Below are 20,344 nucleotides of genomic sequence, written 5' to 3'. Positions count from 1 at the left end.
GGAAAGAAGCCAGATTCAGAAAGAAAAGATTCATGCAAACTCAAAATATGAAAAGAATTCTACTTTGTGAGAGATCTAAAACAAGTTCACACTACTCATTAGAACATGATGAGCTCTGGAGGAGAGGTGGAGAAAGCTGTAATGATTCTGTAAGGTAAGGGAAAGAATGGAAGGATAGAAGACAGGGTAGAATGGAACCAGAAAGAAGTATAATTTGTGATGGGTCTCAACGAATAGGCAGGATTTAGTCAGGTAGATAGGACTACAAAGGTGTTAAGGGAAGATGATCAACGAAGCACCAGGCATGTTTAGGAAACTGAGTTGTCACATTTGGGGCTGATAGTATATGGCAGGGATCATGGACATAGGCTCTTGAGACAGCCTTTCTGGATTAAAATCCTAGCACTACCTTGTACTAGCTACAAGACTCGGTAAATCATCTGGATTTCCATATGCCTCATTTTCCTCCTCTGTAAAATGGGGAAGAATAATAGAAGCTTATACGGTTACTGTGTGGATTAAATGAGGTAATACATGTAAAATGCCTTCGAACAGTGTCTGACATCCAGCAAGTGCTCAATCAATGTTAGACATTTTTTATTTGGATGAAGTGCAAAGGAAATATCCAGGATTTAAGGCTGGAAGAGAAGGTAGGAGTCATATTATGGACTTGAGTGGTCGGTACTTAAATCGACATGAAGGAAGCTTTGAATAACAGAGTGTCACAAAGACAGACAAACTGGTGTCAGTTTGTGGTAGATTTATAACAACTCTAGCTATCTGTCAATGCAAAGGGCTGGCTTATGAGAGAGTTGTTACCATCGAAGGAAGGGTTCAAGCACAGCCTGGTCAACCAAATTCAAGGGTGTCATAAATGGTAGTCAGGCAGTAGGGCAGTGCTGGCCAAACTGAATGGCCTCTAAGATTCCTTTCAACCGTAAGCTGGTTTAGGAGAAAGAAACTAGGGAAGACTTGTGCAAGGCACAACTAGGAGCATGGAGCCATAGCAACTATTCAAGTAAGAGAGGGAAGTGCAGGGCTGGCAATGGCGGGAGGTGGGAACACACTGTTTAGGAAGACTACTGGTCTAGAATGTCAGAGCTGGAAAGGACTGCAGAAATCAACCAGTCGGTCTAGCTTCCTCATTGTACAGACAGGAAAACTAAAATTCTCAGATTGAGGAAGTGACTTACAGGGTAAATTTAAAAGGGGTGAGCCTAGAGGCAGGCGAGCCGGCCAGGAATCCAGAAATCCAGAAATAAGGTAATATGAGATTCGAAAAGGGGGGAAGTAGCAGGAATTGAAAGGAAAGGAGTAGACACGAGGGCTATTTTGAAGGAAGAAACACCACAGGGGTGGTAACTGATTGCATATAGGGGATGAATAAGCAGTGTGACTCCAAGATTTCAACACTAGTTTAGTGGGAGGCAGAAGGTTAAGGACAGAGCCTGTTTGGCAAAGGGAAGATAACAAGTTCCATTTTAGACATATTGGGGTTTGAGATTGAAAAATAATTCAAGTAGACACTGTCCATCAGACGACTGAAGAGCCTAGAGCCCTGATGGAAAGGTGAAGGTGAGAGATTTGGGAGTCATGAGATCTCATTAGTGTTCTTTCTTGAGGGAAACAGGAGAGAGAGGCAGAGAGAGAGAGAGACTGGAGAAAAGCAAAGAGAGCTAGCAGGGGGCTGCTCTCTAAGCCTTGAGGGATGCCCACAAGATGGGGATGGGAGAGGCAGTTGAATCACAAAGGAGAACAGAGAAACAGTGAGAGAGGGTAGAGAAACAAGATAGTTCAGCACCACAGAAGCCATGCTAGCCGCAGGGCTTGGATAACGCCAGAATGGTACCTTGGAAACAATGACTAGTGATACTGAAGATTGGTTAAATAAATCAATATAATATATCGCTGTTAAAAAATGAAGCAGACTTGTACATACTGACAAAGAAAGATCTCCAGTATACGTAAGTAAAAGAGAAGAGCAGAAGATTGCTTTAATATGTGTAAAAAGCAAGATAAAGAATCCATATCAGATTTGTTTGTGTGTGTATAGAGAGACTCTAGAAAGATGCATTAAAAAAAAAAATCTAAGCACAGTAGGGGGTGGTGAATCCTGGGCCAATGAAGGACAACGAAGAGAGCAGGACACTATTCTCTGTCTACCTTTTCATACTAACTGGCTTTTGAACCATAGGACTAGGTTATCTATTCAACACACGATTTGAAATATAAAACAGTTGTGTAAAGAAGACAAGGAGGATGACAACAATGAAAAGGCCAGTAAATCTGGCCCTTGCGAAGACCTGAATAGAAGCCAGATTGGAGAGGATCAAGGAATACACAGGCTGTGAGGAAACAGAAACAGTGTGCAAGTATACAAACATATGCTACACACTTATATATATATAAAGCATGGGAGGGTAAAGGAGGAATTGGTAACAGTGGTTGCCTCTGGGAAGAGAAATTAGGGATTACGAACTGGTTGCCCACCTGTATAATTGTAATTTTGTTCCATGAACATTTATCACCTATCCCCAAAATAACAACTTAAACAAATAAACTGTGTTAGGAAGAGGGGAAGGAGGGAAGGAAGGAAGGAGGGAAGGATGGAAGGCAAGCAGGAAGGCAGGCCACTCCTCACTTAACAAAATTTGGTGGCAATGAGGGCAGGTTAAGACAGGTAGGTTTTGTAGGGGCCAAGAGGATCGAGTTGGATTTTTTGTTTATCACTTCCCCCCATCCCAGGGTAAGAGTCAACAGGGACATTGGGAAGAACAAGCACTCTAATATGTGATAAACCAGGGGCGCCTGGGTGGCTCAGTTGGTCAAGCGTCCGCCTTCAGCTAAGGTCATGATCTCAGGGTCGTGGGATTGAGTCCCAGAGGGGTCCCTGCTCAGAGGGGAACCTGCTTCTCCCTCTTCCTCTGCCTGCTGTTCCCCCTGCTTGTGCTCTGTCAAATAAATAAAATCTTTAAAAAATAATAAAATGTGATAAACTGAATTTTGAATACCAGCTCTACCACCTACTGGTCCCATGAATTTTAGAAAGTTACTGAACCCTCAGCTTCAATTTCTGCATCTTAGAATTGAATAAGGACACTACTAAGTACAGCTCATACATTAGATTTTGCAATCCTGAGTCTAATCCAACATGAGGGTTAGGGGCACCGAACCCCTGCACGATCAAAAATCTGTGTATAACTTTCGACTCCCTCAAAACTAACTACTAATAGCCTACTGTTGACTGGAAGCCTTCCAATAACATAAACAGTAAATGAACATATATCGTGTATATTATGTGTATTATATATTGTATTCTTACAATAAAGTAAGCTAGAGAAAAGAATGTTATTAAGAAAATCATATGGAAGAGAAAAATACATTTACAGTACTGTGTATATATATTTATTGAAAAAAATCCTCGTATAAGTGGTCCCACATAATTCAAGCCCATTTTGTTCAAGGGTCAGCTGTATTTAACAAGCTTCCTAGGAAAGCTTGGGAATGAGTGGGCTTTTCTCTAATGCTGTGGCACAAAGAACATGGTCAAAGGAATAGTTAATATTAGTATAAGAAAGAGAATGTGAGGGGCGCCTGGGTGGCTCGGTTGGTTGAGTGTCTGACTCTTGATTTCGGCTCAGGTCATGATCTCGGGGTTATGAGATCAAGCCCCGTGTTGGGCTCTGTGCTCAGCACAGAGTCTGCTTGAGATTCTCTCTCCCTCTCCTTCTGCCCCTCTCTCCTTGTGCGCTCTCTCTCTCTCAAAAATAATAAGAAAATCTTTAAAAGAAAAAAGAAAGAAAACATGAGAGGCACAAAAAGAGGATTTTGACACAAAATTCCAAAGTATAGTGGGACAAGCTTAGGATTTGGGGTCAGGTAGAGCTGTTACTTTGAGAATGTTGTTTGGCCCCTCCGAGCCTTTTTTTTGGTCTTCTGTAAAAGAGGAATACTATCACCTAATTTACAGTAGTGATGAAAAGATCAGAGATTATGCATCTAAAACTCCCAGAACATAACTGGCATTTAGTTTTGGTGACTTTCATCGTCCAAGCCCAGAGCTGAGGCTCCTAAGCACACAAAAACAGCAATGCCAATTTCCTACTGTGCACTGCCATTCCCTTGTCCCTTCGAACCAGCACTCAAAAAATAAATAAGTAAATAAAAGCACATCAGCTATCCCTTTGATTTTTCAAGCACCTATAAGGTCTCCCAAAGAATTCCCTTCTGCCCTTTGAACTTTTAATTCATTCTCAAATGATTTACTGGCTGCCTGGCCTCCAAATGACCATACTAGCAGTCATGTCCTTCCTCTCTGAAGCTCTGTCCCTTTGATAACAACAGTGCCCCTGATGGGCCTTACCATTCCCACATTCTAGGAGCATGCTTCCAAAACAAAACTTTCAGCTTTGGAAGGACGTTAACAGAAAGAGCAGTAAGGAGTGAGCTACCGTTCTCCGCTTCTTCCACCAATGCCTTCGAAGGCTGAATCATCACCTCTCAGACTTTCTCAGACTGGGTGTATTCCTTTCAGGCTTACTATGTGATCCTGATAAGGACAAACACTTCCTGGGGTCCCCTTGAGCACTGTTCCTAAAGTTGGCTCCAGTGATTCAAACTCTGCAGCAGTAGTCTGGGCAGGAACGAACCAAGAGAAGGCCCCACAGTGTGTCTTTTCAACTGTCACAGTACTGCCACTATGAGCTTCAGTCTGTTCCCTTTAGCGCCCTGACATGACCTAATGGACTTCCACAGAGACAGCCACCAATTAGATTAGACCCCATTAGGAAGGAGAACAGAGATGGTTCTTCTGGGCCCTTTTCAACATTTTCAGCTTTGAATAAAATAGTGAGAAAAGGAATGTCATGGTCAAATAGTGAGGACACTTAAGGCACTGGGTATAAACACCAGACGATGACTCACATCCAAGGCTAGTCAGACAGAACACGTTCGGGCTTGCTTCAGCCAAAGTGGAAACACACACACACAGTTTGTTCACGTGAATCTCCCTCCTTTGGGCTGAAGCAGTGAAACCCTTGAGACAGACGGAAGACTCACACTCGGCCTTCCCCAAGCACACAGCAAAACAGCACTGCCCAACAGCAAGGACAATGCTGTGATCATCAGCCAGCAGGCCTCTCAGGCAAGCCTCAGGAGCACGGCTCACACACAAGAGCTGCGGCAGCAAGAAACCCAGCTGTTGCAAACCAAACTCCAGGCAGCTCGGAGACAAGCAGGTAACCACCCCCAGCCCCCACTGCCGTCATCGTCCCTCTCATCCAAGGTTGCATCGGGGAGCCTTCTCAACTCCCACCTGCACTACCATTTCCTTCTCTGTGCTCCCCCCATCCTTAGCGCTCTCTCGCTCTCGCTCTCTCTCTCTCACACACACACACACACACACGTGTGTCATTCAAGGCTCACCCTGTTCACTAGGTATCACCGAAAGACTAGAAAACTTGGCTAGTATATCCAGCTCTTGCAGTCATCTCCTCTTTTGAATTTGGGATTGGAAGTGGAAAGGGGAAAATGACCAATTATTGAGTACAAAATTTGTGCTTGACTCCTCCAGCAAACCATTGTGGAGAGACTATTTTGTGCTCTGTGCTGAGGATGATGATGAAGATACAGAAGATTCAACCTTTGTCCTCTAGAAGATTTCGGTCCAGCAAGCCAGACACAAGGCAGCCAAGGTACCCACAGGTTTCTACTGGAAAATCAGAGCTCCAGCATTCCAAAGAGGGCGAGATGACTTCCATCAGGAGCAGACTGAGACGATGCCCTTGCGGCTGAGAGTGAGGGCTTGAAAGTTAGGCCCAAATGGAAGGGACAGAGATGAGGAGAGAAAAGCCAAGGCACTCGAGGAACATCAGGATGGGGAATTTAGAGGCCAGAGTTTCCCCAGTGTGTTTGCGGGGCAGAGAGGAAACTATCCTGCCTGGAAACCTGGGTCCTGGAAGGAATGCTACAAGTAAGACTAGAGCCAGATGGAGAATGGTCCATACACCAAGCTAAAGTAGTTTGGGCTCTATTTTACAGGTAGCAGGGAACCATTAAATAATTTTAAGTGGGGGAGGGGAATGATCAAAAGGAGGGAAACCACTAGGAAGGCCACTACATTAGTATAGTTGTTCCAGAAGGAGGCTTCTTCCTGCCTGTCCCAGCTCTTGCAAGATCCTCCTTCAAAGCTGCCCTCTGTCTGAGCTCACTAATTCAGAGCTCATTACTATGCATCTCTTTTAAGTTGGGTAAGATATGAATGGCATTTCTTATTCTGAATGAGACTCCTCATGTTGTACTGAAGTTGGGTCAGGGACTGGAGTAGAAGTAAAAAGTCGAAGCTTCATCCATCCAAGTCTTCCAGCTTAGAAGAAAGGAACTATGATACATCATTTCCATGTCTGTAATAGCATTGGGTGGCTTGGCTCCCCAGGGTCACTGGTCTCGTATACGATCCCACCAGAAAAGAGGGGGCAGGGAGAGAGGGAGGGAGAGAGAGAGAGAGAGAGAGAGAGAGGCAGGAGAGAACTGCCAACATAGGGCAAAACCTGATTGTCAAGTGCTTTTCTGGGGCCTGTTCCAGATCACTGTCACTTATAGGCTTAGACTAGAGCTCAGCCCTAAAGTAGGGCTCCAGCCTAGAAGTCGGGATGGGAGGTGGAAGGGCCCCACCTGGGTCTTAGCAGTGGGAATTAACTCTCCCTGATGCTTAATTCTTTTGGCTTTTATTAGTGGCTGGATGTAACCTGAACCCTAATGCAGCTGAGAAGGGCCAAGAGCCAAAAACCCTCCTTAAGCAGATACAGTATGTGCAGGGCCTGGGCAGGTTTCAGAACACTGCACATTTCTCCAGCCAAAGGCACAGGAAAATATGAAAATTACATATTTAACCCTTTACATCCAGAAGGCGGAGAGTATCTTCTTCCTACCAGAACTCATAAGCAAGCTGGCTCTTGTAAAAGCCAGGGCACTCAAGTAGTCTTTTTCACAAAAATACCCCCCAGCAGCTAGATACTCACGTCAACTTCAAATATAAATTGTAAGCTATTTCACCTTGACAGAAGAGTTAGGTAAAATAACCCATGTGCCCACTGGCCCTTAGCAGGAAGTGAGTTCCGTCTACATGGAGGGAGGGAAGAAGAGAGGGAGAGAGGGAGCAGACCAAGTTCTGGAGCACAAGCATCTTTGAAACATTCTGACTTTTAGTTCTTCACCATGCAGAAAAGTGGGTAGCACTACACAAAAGTAATGGATCTTGGAAGCAAATCTCGGGAAAGATGAGGCAGAAGACGGATGGGTCAGGCCCATATGCACACAAAATTAATCTTTCCTGAGAATTTCACGAAAGTATACATGGCCTCAGGGCTAGGGTTTGGGTCAAATAATCACTCTAAATTGGCAGAAGTCTCTTAATAATAAAGTGGCGTCTTCTAGCCAGATTTGCAGTAAATGAGTTTTTGAAGCAACACTCCATTTCCTCCTTATTTTTTTTTAAAGATTTTATTTATTTATTTGCCAGAGAGAGAGAGAGAGGGAACACAAGCAGGCAGAGGGAGAAGATGTGAGACTCGATCCCAGGACCCTGGGATCATGATGGAAGCTGAAGGCAGATGCTTAACCAACGGAGCCACCCAGGCATCCCTGTCTTCCTTATTTTAACATAAGAATCAGGATGAGAGTATGGTAAGGACACAACTGAAGGCAGTCGAATCATACCAGCAAGCTTAACAATGCTTTTTCGAAGGTCACATTTAATGACCAATACTACTGTAGAAATATTAAGAATGATAATATTCACAGGTTAATAATATTACACTATGCAGAATATAAAACTGCTAACAACAAAAATGCAATACAGACTTGAAACTCCAGAGGTTTGAGGTTTGCTTTACTATGTCTCCACATTCTGTTTTTCATATAGAGAAAACAATCCTTAAACCTCTTGGCAAGTCAACTGATGTTTTTTAACAGCCTCAAACCTTTTAACATTTCAAGCTTCATGTCTGAAGTTTGGCGTTTTGACAGTTTCTCCTATTTTTTGTTTGTTTGATTTGTGGACTTTCCCATCACTTGAAAGTCCGAAGTTAGACAGGAGGAAGTCCGGCCAGTAACACCTCAGGTGACCAGGCATCCCACAGATTGGAGGAGATAAGACAAAGCTATGACCAGAAAAGCCCATTAAATAACAATGCAGGCCTCTTCCAATGTCTGTTGGAGCATGAGATTGTCTGGCAATTAACTAATTTCCAAAACAATCAGCAGATTGGTAAATTGTCTATGTTAACCATTACGTTGCTAAAATAGCGATTTGCTGTTTTAACTGATCAGGGGCCTTAAATAAACAAATCCTTTTTTTTTTTTTTTTCCCCCAAACTGTCTATGGAACTTCTTAACTGGCTAGGCCTACAGACACCTGGGTCTTGGAAGACCCAAAACTGAACAAAAATTGGATGGCCCTCCTAATCCCCATCACCAATTTGAGACTTCTAGCTTAGTTATACTGGATTCATCTCTAACCCCCACCTCTCCTTCATTTCTTCAGATCCAAATGGTGTGTATTACCACTAACCTCTGGCAACTTGCTAATGTATAACAACAGCACATCGCTAAGATGGCTGATTCCCTTGAAATGTCCCTCTGTATTGTTCAGTTTTGGTCTTTCTTCATTCAAACGCTTAGGTGGCTGGTCCTCTGCCAGGTGCTTTACCTTTAATACATTAACTCTGATCCTCCAAAACAACAAAATGGCTACACACTTCCAATCCGAATCTATTCTATAGCCCAGTTTTCTGGGTTCTTCAGAATAACTGGCTTGAATCCATTCACCTTTACATTCCACCAATCTGCAACAGTCCAGCAGATCTCCATTGACTCATTTATCTCACCACACAAACAGTATGACATTGGGCAAGTTAACTAACCTCTCTATGCCTCAGTTTTCTCATCTGTAGAATGGTATTGATAAGAGTTCCTAAGTGTTAAATTGGAAAGCCACTGTCTGGCCCGGGGTATGCACCATGAAAGTATTTCCTAGAAAAGAAATACAAATGACCTTTATGGAGCTCTGAGCTGGTTTCATAGGCCATAGGAAGACTAGCTCAGTTCCTAGAAGAAACACTCAATAAATTTAATGAACGAGTGAACAGGTGGTGAATAAATGAACCAACAACACACACTCTGTCCTTGGGGAGCTCACGCTGTTAGTTCACCGTGGGGTGAGCAAACTGACCTCAGTCTCCTGTCTGTGTCTTTAGGACACATAGCATGTATACTAACTGGAATGAATGCCTTTCTTCCTCCCTAACCTACCTAAATCCTTTCTATCCCGCAAGGCCTAGCTCCAACTCTTCTTCCCTTTTCCACAAAGCTCCCTGACCACATCAGCCCACAGTGAAATCTCTTTCCACTGAATAAATGTTGGTCTTAGATCCTATCCCATGGTTTTGGCACTTAAAGGTTCTTGTTTCCTGAGCTTGCAGTAGTGGCTCTCCTCAACAAAACTGTCCCTTCCAGGCGACAGATCTTCTGCGGTGGCTATCTCTTTAGAGCTAGGCACTTTACAAAGTACTCAACAAATAACGTGTTGACTGGTTGGTTGATTGACTGATTGATTGGAGGCTTAGCTGAGAGCTCTTAGGTAGGAGCCAAACAAGGTTTAGCACAGACTTTCAAATTGCTGGCTGTTCAGACATTAGCCAGAAATCATGTCTGGTCTTCCAACTTCTGGCAGCAGAAGACATCCCATTAAAGGTGTCCTGCCACTTTGCATCTTCCCAAAGATTCCATAGCTGCATACAATTCACTCTTTAAGTTCAAAATTCTCTTAGGAGAATTTTTGTTTAATAAGAGACACCTGTGGAATGCTTTTTCTTTCTTAAATCACATACGCATCTAGTATTTGTATGAGATAAAGGATAAAATCCATCTCCCTCCCTCTTGGAAAAAAAATGTGAATTTTATTATTTTCATTTTGCAAAAGAGGAAAGTGAGACATGGGGAAATGACTTGCCCAAGGATACACAACTTGAGTGAGTGGCAAAGCAAAGGCTGAACTTCAGGCCTTCTGAATACAAGCCCATACCCCTTACCCCTGATTTGAGCTTTAAAACAAAATAGAACAGAATCCTGCCTTTCACCCTGATCCCCGAGGGGCATGTGTTGGTAATGTTGTTGGTTTTTGCACAAAATTACATTTCTCTCATTTCTTTCTCCCTCCCTTTCTCTCTCCCTCTCTCCCCCACCCCTGCTCATTTTTCTCTTTCGTTTCTAATTTCTCTATTTCATTTCTTTCCCCCAACACCTCCCCCCAGCCTCATATTCTTATCCAGTTCTTTTTTCTTTCTCTTTCGTCCATTCACCTATGTAAACATGGTATCATGGAATGACTCTGGGATTTGGAGTCAGACAGAAGTGAATTTCAGTGTCAGCTTTTCCACTTATGGTGTGTCTTAGACTCTATTACTTCACTTCCCCAAGCCTCAGTCCCCTCATCTGCACAATGGAGACATCAGTATCTACCTCAAAGAGTTACTGCAAAAATTAAATGGGAAAACATGTAGAACACCTAGAAGCAGAAGGATTTGTGACACAGCGGGTCTATTACCTCTCTTGGTGCACCATGTCTAGGCCTTGACTCCCCTTTGGGTTCAAGAGGTTGTTGAGATCCAACCAAACTACACGGCCTCCACCCAGGGAGGCACACGCACGCCAGTGGAGTATCCAGGGCCTCGCCTGGTCCACTTTTCAGCCTGTTGTCTTGATACTTCCTGACTGCAAACTCAAATTAACACAGAGCTCCAAACTCTCAGTCAAGCCCTCCAAAGAACATGAGAATCAAGACCTTGTTACTCACCTCTGAGGCTCCAAGATGTCATCACTCACCCTCTCAGTCAGATAAGATGCCATCAAAAGCTGCCTACCTGCAGAAGTTTTCACGGGAGCTTTTACTTACATCAAACACAAGCCAAAAGAAATGGAAAACAGCAAGGCAGCTCAACAAAGACAAGGCTTTAGCTTGTCATCTTCCCAGAAGCAAAGACAGGGCTGCAGCCATGAGACTCTAACCCCTTTCCAGAAGAACTAGTTGAACCAGCTTTACTCCCAGGTCTACCTCATATCACCCCCAACCCCCCTCCCCAAAAGAAAAAATCAATTTCTGATGGACCGTGAAAGGCAGTATAGGAGAACCATTCAAAACTTCCCTGCCAGAGGCTCAGGACGAGAGCCTAGCCTACAGCTGGGAATCTGCGGAGCGGCATTAGGGTGGGGGCCAGAAGACGCCACAAAGGGTCTGTCCATCACTGGGCTTAACCCTTGATCTTGTCAAATTAGTCCCACCTCTCGCATTCCTCACAGATGTAACATTAAAAGACCTGAGTGAAAGTTAACAGACCATGCCACATGCCATCCCTGAGAACATACCAGGAAACGGCCACTTCTGGGAAGGTAGGAAGCCGTAGTGTGGAGAACGTCAGCGCACAGTAATAACGGCCTGCTGTCGGTTGGCCTTCACACTTCCACGGCCCAGACCAGGCAAGGATCCTGGAGCCCTTCACAACCCTTCAATAAAGCAGAGGCTCGCCCCACAGAGAGTCTGAGAAGAAACAGGAGGGTACAGAGAGGTGAAGCAGCATGCCAAGATTACTCTGCAAGTGGACAAAAGGGTATCAGCAAGGCGACAAATGGCCAGTCCTCCACTGAAACAGGATAGAGAGAGACACAGGGTGAGAAACTATCCCTCTGATCCAGCTATCAATTTGCTGAGTGTCTTCAAACTTTATCAACCTTAACTCTGTGAGCTTCTCTTACCCCCGCGTGCGCCGCCAGCCAGCATTCCACCCCCCCCTCCGCCCCACCGGAAGCACGGCTGAGCCAAGAGGGACAAAGTTGGTACAGCAGACTAGAAGGGCCCTCTGTGACCAAAGAAGAAAAAAAGTTGGGTTTTGGACAGAGGGCAGAGCAGCCAATGAATGAACAAAGAGGCAATGGCACTTGAATGAGCCAGTCCAAAACGTAGGCCTCAAGCAACTGGTGCTGACGGGTGGGGGCTGGGAAGCAAAGACTGGACAGGAAAGAAGGGCAGCCTGGATGCCCGGAAAATGTGTCTGCTGCTACTAGGCAGTGCTCACTCTGTGATCCAGTATAGTCATAGACTTAACACTGAATGAGGAGGGAGTGGAGGTGAAGTCAAAGGGGAGGGGTTAGTCACTTGGAGAAACCAAGTCATCTTGATCTTTGCAACTTTAGTGCCCAACCAGGATGGCTATGTGCCCAAGTAAACATGCCAGGGTGATGTGAGGAAGAACAGATCAACCCTTGCAAAACGAATTCCTAAGACAATCTTTCCACTTGGCCTGTTTACACTGGATGTGGCAAAGGGCCGTAAGGAGATGAACCTCTACCCCATCCTGGTCCTTGGAACACAGTCTTTAGCCAGGAAAAAGAAAGATCTCAACTTATTCATTAGTGACTTAGTTGAAGTCCGTCTGAAAGGATTTTTTCAGGAGAGCGCCAGGAGACAAAAATACTGGCTGCACAGAAATTAAGTGAAAGTGATCTAGGTACCAACGTAAGCAATTGCTGGTTGCAAGGTAACAGGTAAGCCTGGGGTTCAATTTCGGAGATAAGTTGAACCATAAATACACTGTGTACACGCATCTGGTCCCAGCATCAGGAATAGGAACACACTGGGTGCTGATAGTAGTAGAAACCTCAAACCCACCCAGGTCTGTGTAACAGAGATTCTAGAGCACTTGCCCCTAGCTCATGAATAAATTGTTCTCCAAGAATCCTTTTTGTAAATAAACAGCTTGGAGCTTTGGATAGTTTCCTGTAGGCAGAATATTACCAATGGTGGCTAGGTTCTGTAATTTCATCAGTCATACCCCATGGATTAAATAGGCCCCTCCGGGGCGCCTGGGTGGCTCAGTCGGTTAGGCATCTGCCTTCGGCTCGTGTCATGATCCCAGGGTCCTGGGCTCCTTGCCCAGTAGGGAGCTTGCTTCTCCCTCAGCCTGCCGCTCCCCCTGCTTGTGCTCTCTCTGACAAATAAATAGAATCTTTAAATCGCCCTCTCTGGAACTGCTGTGAACCTAGCTACTATCAAAAACACTGTGTCAGAAAGACATGTGTCCTAGCCTTCCACTGTCTCATCTCTAGGCCTCTCATCCTTCCATAATAATGAGGATTAAGCTCCATTCCAATATAGTCCCGGACCAGGGCTTTAGGAGCAAGAAAAAATATTTGCCCAACCTAGGTGACAAACTGGTGGATGTGAGGGGCCTGCGGAGACAAGGCTGTGGGTGCAAGGCCTCATGCAGAAATGACTCTTCTCTTATAGACAGAAGACCTCAGAACCCAGGGATGGCAGCAACAGCAGGAGCTTTGCACTCCATGCCCATGGAGCTATGCAGAGAGATGAATATCTGACAGGGGGTTGCGATGCAGACCACTAAACTCCTACGTAGGGGCTCTGTAAGTTGGAGACTATATGTCACATAGTCAGCATCTCCAATCTTGGAGATACCGGTTTTTCTCAGAAGGAGAAAATTCAGCTCAGAGAGGTTATTCCTACAAATTCCAAGCCAAAACCTGATAAAAAATAAAATAAATCTGATGTTCTAAAGTTCTGATTTGGACACTCTTCATTAAACGCCACTTCCTTCTTCTATTATACAACTTCCTTCTCTGTAACTTTTTATATAAACATGTATGTTCCTTGAGGTCAGAGCTTATATCTTCTCTCTCATCTCCCTTAGAAACACTTCTCTCAACACTAGCCTGGGCTAGGCGTAGGGCCAGGGCAACTCTAAAGAAACAGTAAGAGATGAAATGTGACCCTCCCAAATCTATTCTATGGCTGTCTCAGATGCCTATGTAGAGGCCTTTGGCAGGTATGGCTTAGCAGCAGCAAAGCTCACCCACTAAAAGGTTCTGCTTGACACAGGGTCTTTGTATGGCATGGACATAACAGAAAGAGCCAAAGTGGTCTTCAGCCGTATTTTTTTTTTTTTTAAAGAAGGGTCCTACTCAACCTTGGTCAGACTCTTCTCAGTTATTGTATTCAGCTGCGGGCTCCATAACTAAAGAGGAACAGGGACAGGCTAGAGTGCATCCAGAGTGGGAGGAGGAAAAAGGAGAGGAGGCTGGAGCTCAGATGCCAGTAAGGAATAGCTGAAATTGCTAGGGCTCTTTAGCCTAGAAAAGTGAGATGAGAGGGCATAGTCTGTGTCTTTGGATCTGACAAAGAGAAAGCATTCTTGTTTTGTGTGGTCCCAGAAGGTAGGGCTAGGACCCATGGATAGAAGGTAGAGGGATGATGATTGCCACTCAACATATGAAAAAGTCGTCTACAGTCAAAACTTTCCAACCAGGAAATGGACTGGCTAGGAAGGGCATGAACTCCCCACATGAGCACAGGGCAACCAGCTCAGAGCTACTAGATAGAAGGCAAATGGACTGGTTAAGATTAAGACCAGGTGACCTCCAAAAGGCCCTCTTGACTCTGAGAATCTGTGATTCTAGGCCTCCTCCAAGAACAGCATCAGAGTAGCAGCCCTGAGTCAAGGCTGTCCTTTGGTGCCTGATGGGAGTGGGGAAGTGATTCACTTTCCTCAGATGGGTCAGCATCTTTTTCCCCCCTGGTTCTGAAGAAGCCTAACTACAAAAACTGTGATGTTCCCTCTAGATAAATCACTCCATAAACTCCAATCTCAAGCCCGAGTCTCTCTTTCCTCTTAAAAAAAGAAATTCCTGGGAGGGGGTTGGGGAGAGCAAAAGGGGAAATCATTTTCATTTTTTTTTTTAAAGGGACAACGCTCAAGTGTCTTCCAGCTGGAGTTGAATTATTTTCCTTGTCTGAGGTTTTGGAGAGGGGAAAATCCTCTAATAGGCTTGGCCTTTTTCACTTTAGGGAGCACATGTGTGGATCTCAATAGGGTACCAGGTGTATTATGACAGCCCAGCAGGCCCCGAAATAGTGTGTACCCAAAGCTCAGCCAAGAGTTACCAGACATACCACCTGCCCTTCTTGCTCTACCTCCCTCCAACCTTCTTTGTGGCTTTCTGAATGGATTCCTACTCCAGGTCTCCAAATGCCTTCTACTCTCTGGGAGATTTGGGGGGACTGAGGCCCTCGATACCTTTGCTGATTCTAGAGGCAGATGAGGAGGGGATTCATGTACGTACCCAGGCTGGACTAAGCTCCCAAGAAGCACGCCCCATGAAGGTCCCTTTGTGAATGTCAAGCTCTGGTCTAGGGTAGGCCCAGCCCGTAACACAACTACGAAGCCTTCATAGGAACTGCTGGCTCTCATATTCCAGCAAGAACTCAAACTCGCAGCCAAATTTACTGCCAGCCACAAGACAGCCTCAATCTGACTTAACCCACGTCCTCTTGAAATCTCAACTGCTTCTTTGTGTGCTTCCTCTAGAAATAAGGTCGTGGTGGGGATGGGGGGGGTGCAGTGGGGAGGGAGCTAAAAACAACTTAAAGAGCATGTCCTGCCATCTTCCTAGGCTAAAGATGGCAAACAGTATAAGAGTTTTCCCAGTTCATTCTCACATCATCTTTGATAATGAAGATGGGACAGGTATGCCCACCCCCATGTAGCAAATAGACATTTGGGTCTAGAGAGGGTAAAATGATATAGCAACAGCAATGCAGTCAGTGGAAGAGGTGAAATTTCCTTCTCCTCCAAGCTACTCCCCCTCCCCACCCTACTTTGTTCCAGGGCAGTAACTAGCCCCCACTTGCTTCACTGTGCCTGATGGAGACTGCCACGAAAAATGGGCCAGGAATAGGGCAAATATGTAGGATAAGCCTGTCTTCTCCGCTCCAATTTTTCTCCTCTCCTGCATCCCCACTGGTCTCCACCCCTTCTTTTCCCCACCCTCAGTCAACCTCAGGACACATTTCCAAAGACTCACAATCAGTATAGGAACCTCACGCTACAGGTCAATAACTCTTGTCTCTGTCGGTCTGTCCATATGTCTGTCTGTCTCTCTTTCTATCTAACACACACACACACACACACGCGTGCCACAAGAGGATACAATTTGAATCTCTAAGGCCTCTGAGAATTCCTCTTTGATGCAGAATCATTGCTGCCAGAACCTTGGAAAGGTCACCCATCCCCATAGAAGATCTTTTCCAGTACAGGGAGCCAACTTCATGGATGACTGTCTACACTGCAGAGGGGGACCCCTAGGTAGCAAACCAGATAAATATGATTAGAAGAGAATCTCCACTTTATCCAAACAGGCCTCCTGGGCCAATGAGGTAGTATAAGACGCTAACCAAAGGAATTAATAACACCAAGGTCATGGGCCCAAGTCCCTTGTGGGTTATGTTTCTTTGGAAACATCACAATGCATAGGGAAATCATAAGCCATCCCTTAACACTTGGGATAATCAATAGCAGGTTTATTTTTTTTCAAACATTTCCTCTTTCTTTCTCACTGAATTGTGAGAAGACTACACCAGTCTCCTAAAACTTGGGCAATTGAATTCCCCACATTCAAGGAAATCACAGGAGCCAGTAGGCATCGACCATTTCCCAACCTGATCGTTTCCTGGTCCAAAGGTTCTCCCATGACAAAATGAGGTGGCCTTTCACACTCTAGGCGATCTTTTCCCACTAATCACCCTTTCTCAAATCCCTCCACTCCCGAGATGTCTCCACAAGCTATCTCCAAGCATGTACGCCACACCAGACCCCAACTGGTTTTTTTTCCATGACACCAAAGGAGGTTCTCCAGCATTTCCCACCATGGTTCTTGCACCTTACCTCTCTCTCTGCCTGACCTGAGATCATCACAGTGATTTGGAGGCACTAAAACAGTCCTCTCCTACCCCTGAGCCCAGACTTCAGCAAGGAGTGTCCACAACCCAGTTCCTCACCTACTGTGGAACCACAGGCTGGCAGGGGAAGAGTCACTGGGGGAGCTGTCAAGACTAGATATACCCCTGAATGGTCCTGCCCCATGCCCCTTCACAAACGGCAGTACTACCAGAAGAATCAAGAAACTCTCCAAGTAGTGGAAAATAGGATAGACTTGGAGCCTCCCACTGACTCACTGTGTGGCAGACCTAGACAAGCCACTCAGCGCATGGCGGCCTCAGGTTTTCCATCCACTTCTCCACAACCTTCCCTGACTGCCTCACAGGGTGGCTGGAAGAGGCTAATGAAATAAGGGATATGGAAACACTGTATAAACAGTAACACTGTACACAAGTGAAACAAAGCCTCACCTTCTTCAGTCCACAACCCTTGGGAGGAGGAAAGGGCCAGAGCTAGCATAAAAGATTGCCAACTGGGCTGTCATAGTCTTATTTAAAGACCCCCCACTCGAACCTCCTTATAGACATGGGGACACCTAAGCCCAGGGAGGGTAAGTGATGCACTCAGGATCCCAAAGCTAATGAGCGGCAGAGCAAGGACTAGAACCCAAGGTTCCCATCTGCCAATACAATTCTCTTTCTACGGCCTTCCATCCCATCCGCACCAGTGTGTGCGGACTGAGGTTACTTTTGAGAAGAAAACTGTACTGTTCTGAAGCATAAGGGGAAACAAAACTAAGTTAGAAAAATGAAAAGGGGACTAATGAACTATGCCACAGCATGTCTTGGCAAGAAAAAAAAACACAGGCAATCATTGCACTTAAAAAAAAAATACTATGGCCCCTTTATATAATGTTGGGGCTAGCCAGGTTATATACAACTGGCTTTTACTGTAAGGTGCCAGGCTAGTTGGGAGGGATAGGATAAATGATTTTACCCCTGCATACCCAAATGTGTGTCATAATGAGTTTTCCTATAATAGGGGTCAACTGTGTGTTCAGCGGAAAGGGAATCATTAAAAGGCACCCTGCCTCTCAACACACGAGTCACTTCCTCAACAGCTTGGCCAAGGAAACCCTCATCTACCCTCAAATAATCCCCCAGCCAGACCACAAATTGCTGGCTGCCCCATACTTAGTAACACCCCCTGCTATGCTCAGCACTGGCTCACAAAACAATCCAGGGCCATAGCAGTAAGCACTCTCTGGGGCGCTTCTCAGGATGGTTCAGCCCTGGGCAGAGGTGAAAAATGACCTCTCCAAGATAGGTTGTCCGGGCAAACTGTGGAAATTCTGTGGGTGGTGTAAGGAGAAAAAGAAAGGGAGGAACTGCCAGACTACTGGGGGGTGCATAGCCCATTCTGACCTTGGTGGAAAGAGGGAAGAGAGGAGTCTGATTAGAAGAAATTCCTGAAGGTCAGGATTCCCCTCCCCAAAATGGTTGCTTGAGAGTGTTCTTGTTTTCTTTGGTTTTTCGAAAAAAGCTTATTAACTCCCTCCATAGGATATTGGAGGGAGAGTGCTTTAAGAGGGGATGTGACAGTGGGTGACAAAGGCATCTCAGGCTGGTTCGAAATACATGACCAGTGTGGGGAAGAGAGAGCCGGATGGAGATATGGGCTGGTTATTGGCATTTGGGGAGGCCAAAGATCCCAGGTTTCCCCGACAGCTCCTCAAAGTTTTGCCTCAGGTACCTGAGACTGCTCAAGCTGATTGGTACACCCCATGGCAATACCCCACGGTGGCTAAGAGTGTGGGCCCCAAGGCCTGAAGGACCTCTCCACTACAAGTTAACCAGCACGTCCAATGCAAGGGGGAAATGAGCACAGGTTGGGGGGGGGGGTGGCAGGGCATTGGCCACCCCCTGCTGAGACGTGACCTCCCTTACAAAGCCAAAAAAATAGTGACATTTGTTCCCTGCCGAGAAGCCACATCTTTCTATCTCTAGCCCAAACCCACATCTACAACCTCAACTGCTATTTGAGTGGGTTGGAAGGAGAAGAGCTTTTCAGATTTGAGCATTTAAGAGAAACAAAAACAAAAAAACAAAACGGGATGAAGTTCGTGAAGTTCCTTCCCTTGGCAATCTGGCGCCTCAAGGTGATTGGCCCTACAAATCTCTCTTCCCGGTAACAGCCCCCGCGGCCCCCACACCCCCTCACCCCTACTGGGGGACGGCTCGTTTGGGGGGTTCTGGAGCACTCAGGAGAGCTCCTCTCCCCTGTCCTCGGCGGCAACTTGGCTTCCAGCAGATCACAGCCTCCTAAAACAAACAAACCCTGGCGGCGGCAGCGGCAGCTCCAGCACAGCTGCGCTCCATGGCGCAAAAGTTTTCCTCCACACTTCTCAACGTGCAGGAAATCTCGCCGGCGCTGGGGCAGGACTCCGGAGGGAGGGAAAGGCCGAGCCGAACCGGCAGGAGCAACGCCTCGCCAGCTGAATGGATGTGCGCGCGTCCGGCCGTGGGAAGTGAGGCTGACGAAAGCCACCAGTGCCTCATCTCCGTTCCCACACCAGACCCTCGCCCTGCAACCTGCCCCGGCGGCACGACCCGCTGCTCGGCGGAGGGGCCAACGCTGCTAAGAGAGCTGCCAAGCGGCGCTGTCTGTCCCGCAGGGGCGCGGGAACTTCCAAGGAGAAACCCCCAACAGCCACCACTTCCTCCAGCTCAAGCTGAGGGGCGCAGCCGCCCCGACGTGGGGGAGCAAAAAACTGCCCCCCAGAGCCTCCCGAGTGTGTGTGCGCAGGGCTCTTAGCCCCGGGCCAGCAATGCTCCCATCCCGTGCTCCCGCCACCCGTCATGGGTGTCTGCGCCCGCGCTGGTGGCAAGACCCCTCCGTTCCGCTAATGCTCCACAGGAGGGCTTTCACCCCCAGCCCGGACCAAGTTTCAAAGTCGGTCGGAGGGCCGCGTCCCGCGGCAAGCCTGCGCACCCGCTTGCCCATTCAAAGTCGGGCACCGCTGGGACAGAGGCTCCAGTTCTTACCTTAGACACCGTGAGCGGTTCGCAGTGTTCCAGACCCCCCTTAAGGGTGAAGCCCCAGGGCGCCCCCCCTTGCAGCTGCACAGGGACGTACTGGAAGGACCCAGGCCGGTTCTCCATCCTCGGCTCGGCTCAGGCGCCGCGGGGCTCCTTTTCCGCGGGGGCTACGTTGCCTCCGCCCCCAGCAGCTCCGCCACCATCGCCCTCCAGCGCTACGCCACCCCGCACCGCCCTGCTCCGCCTACTCTCCCGGCTGGAGACGCTCGGGCAGCGGGCGAGCGCGAGGAGGAAATGACACGGAGCTGGAGAAAGGGGGAGAGAGGGGGGGAAAGGAGAAGGAAAAAAAAAGAGAGAGAGAGAGAAAAGAAAAGAAAGAAGGAGAGGCGGAGGGATAGCGCGTAATGGACAAGAAAACGGAGCAATGAGGAGGGGGAGTGAGTGGGACCTCGCCTATAGGATCGCTGGGGAGCAGGCTCGAGGCAAGGCCTCACATCAATTGTTACATTGTTTCATTCAAGCTGC

The 20,344-nt window shown here is 46.7% G+C and overlaps 1 protein-coding gene across 1 annotated transcript in view; it reads right to left on the bottom strand.

The window, feature by feature from the left end:
• The window catches only part of SHROOM4 (shroom family member 4), a 187,272-nt gene extending 167,219 nt beyond the window's left edge, over window positions 1-20,053 (bottom strand). The window contains exon 1 of the mRNA XM_081807954.1: window positions 19,826-20,053. Coding sequence (XP_081664080.1) covers window positions 19,826-19,942 — 117 coding nt within the window. The 5' untranslated portion in view covers window positions 19,943-20,053. The remainder of the gene's footprint in view (window positions 1-19,825) is intronic.
• Between the last annotated feature and the right edge of the window lie 291 nt (window positions 20,054-20,344).

Source organism: Leptonychotes weddellii, chromosome X (assembly GCF_054177405.1).
Source record: "Leptonychotes weddellii isolate Sample4059 chromosome X, ASM5417740v2, whole genome shotgun sequence".
NCBI lineage: Eukaryota > Metazoa > Chordata > Mammalia > Carnivora > Phocidae > Leptonychotes > Leptonychotes weddellii.
Note: the sequence above shows the minus strand (reverse complement) of the source record. Positions and strands in the feature narration are given on the sequence as shown.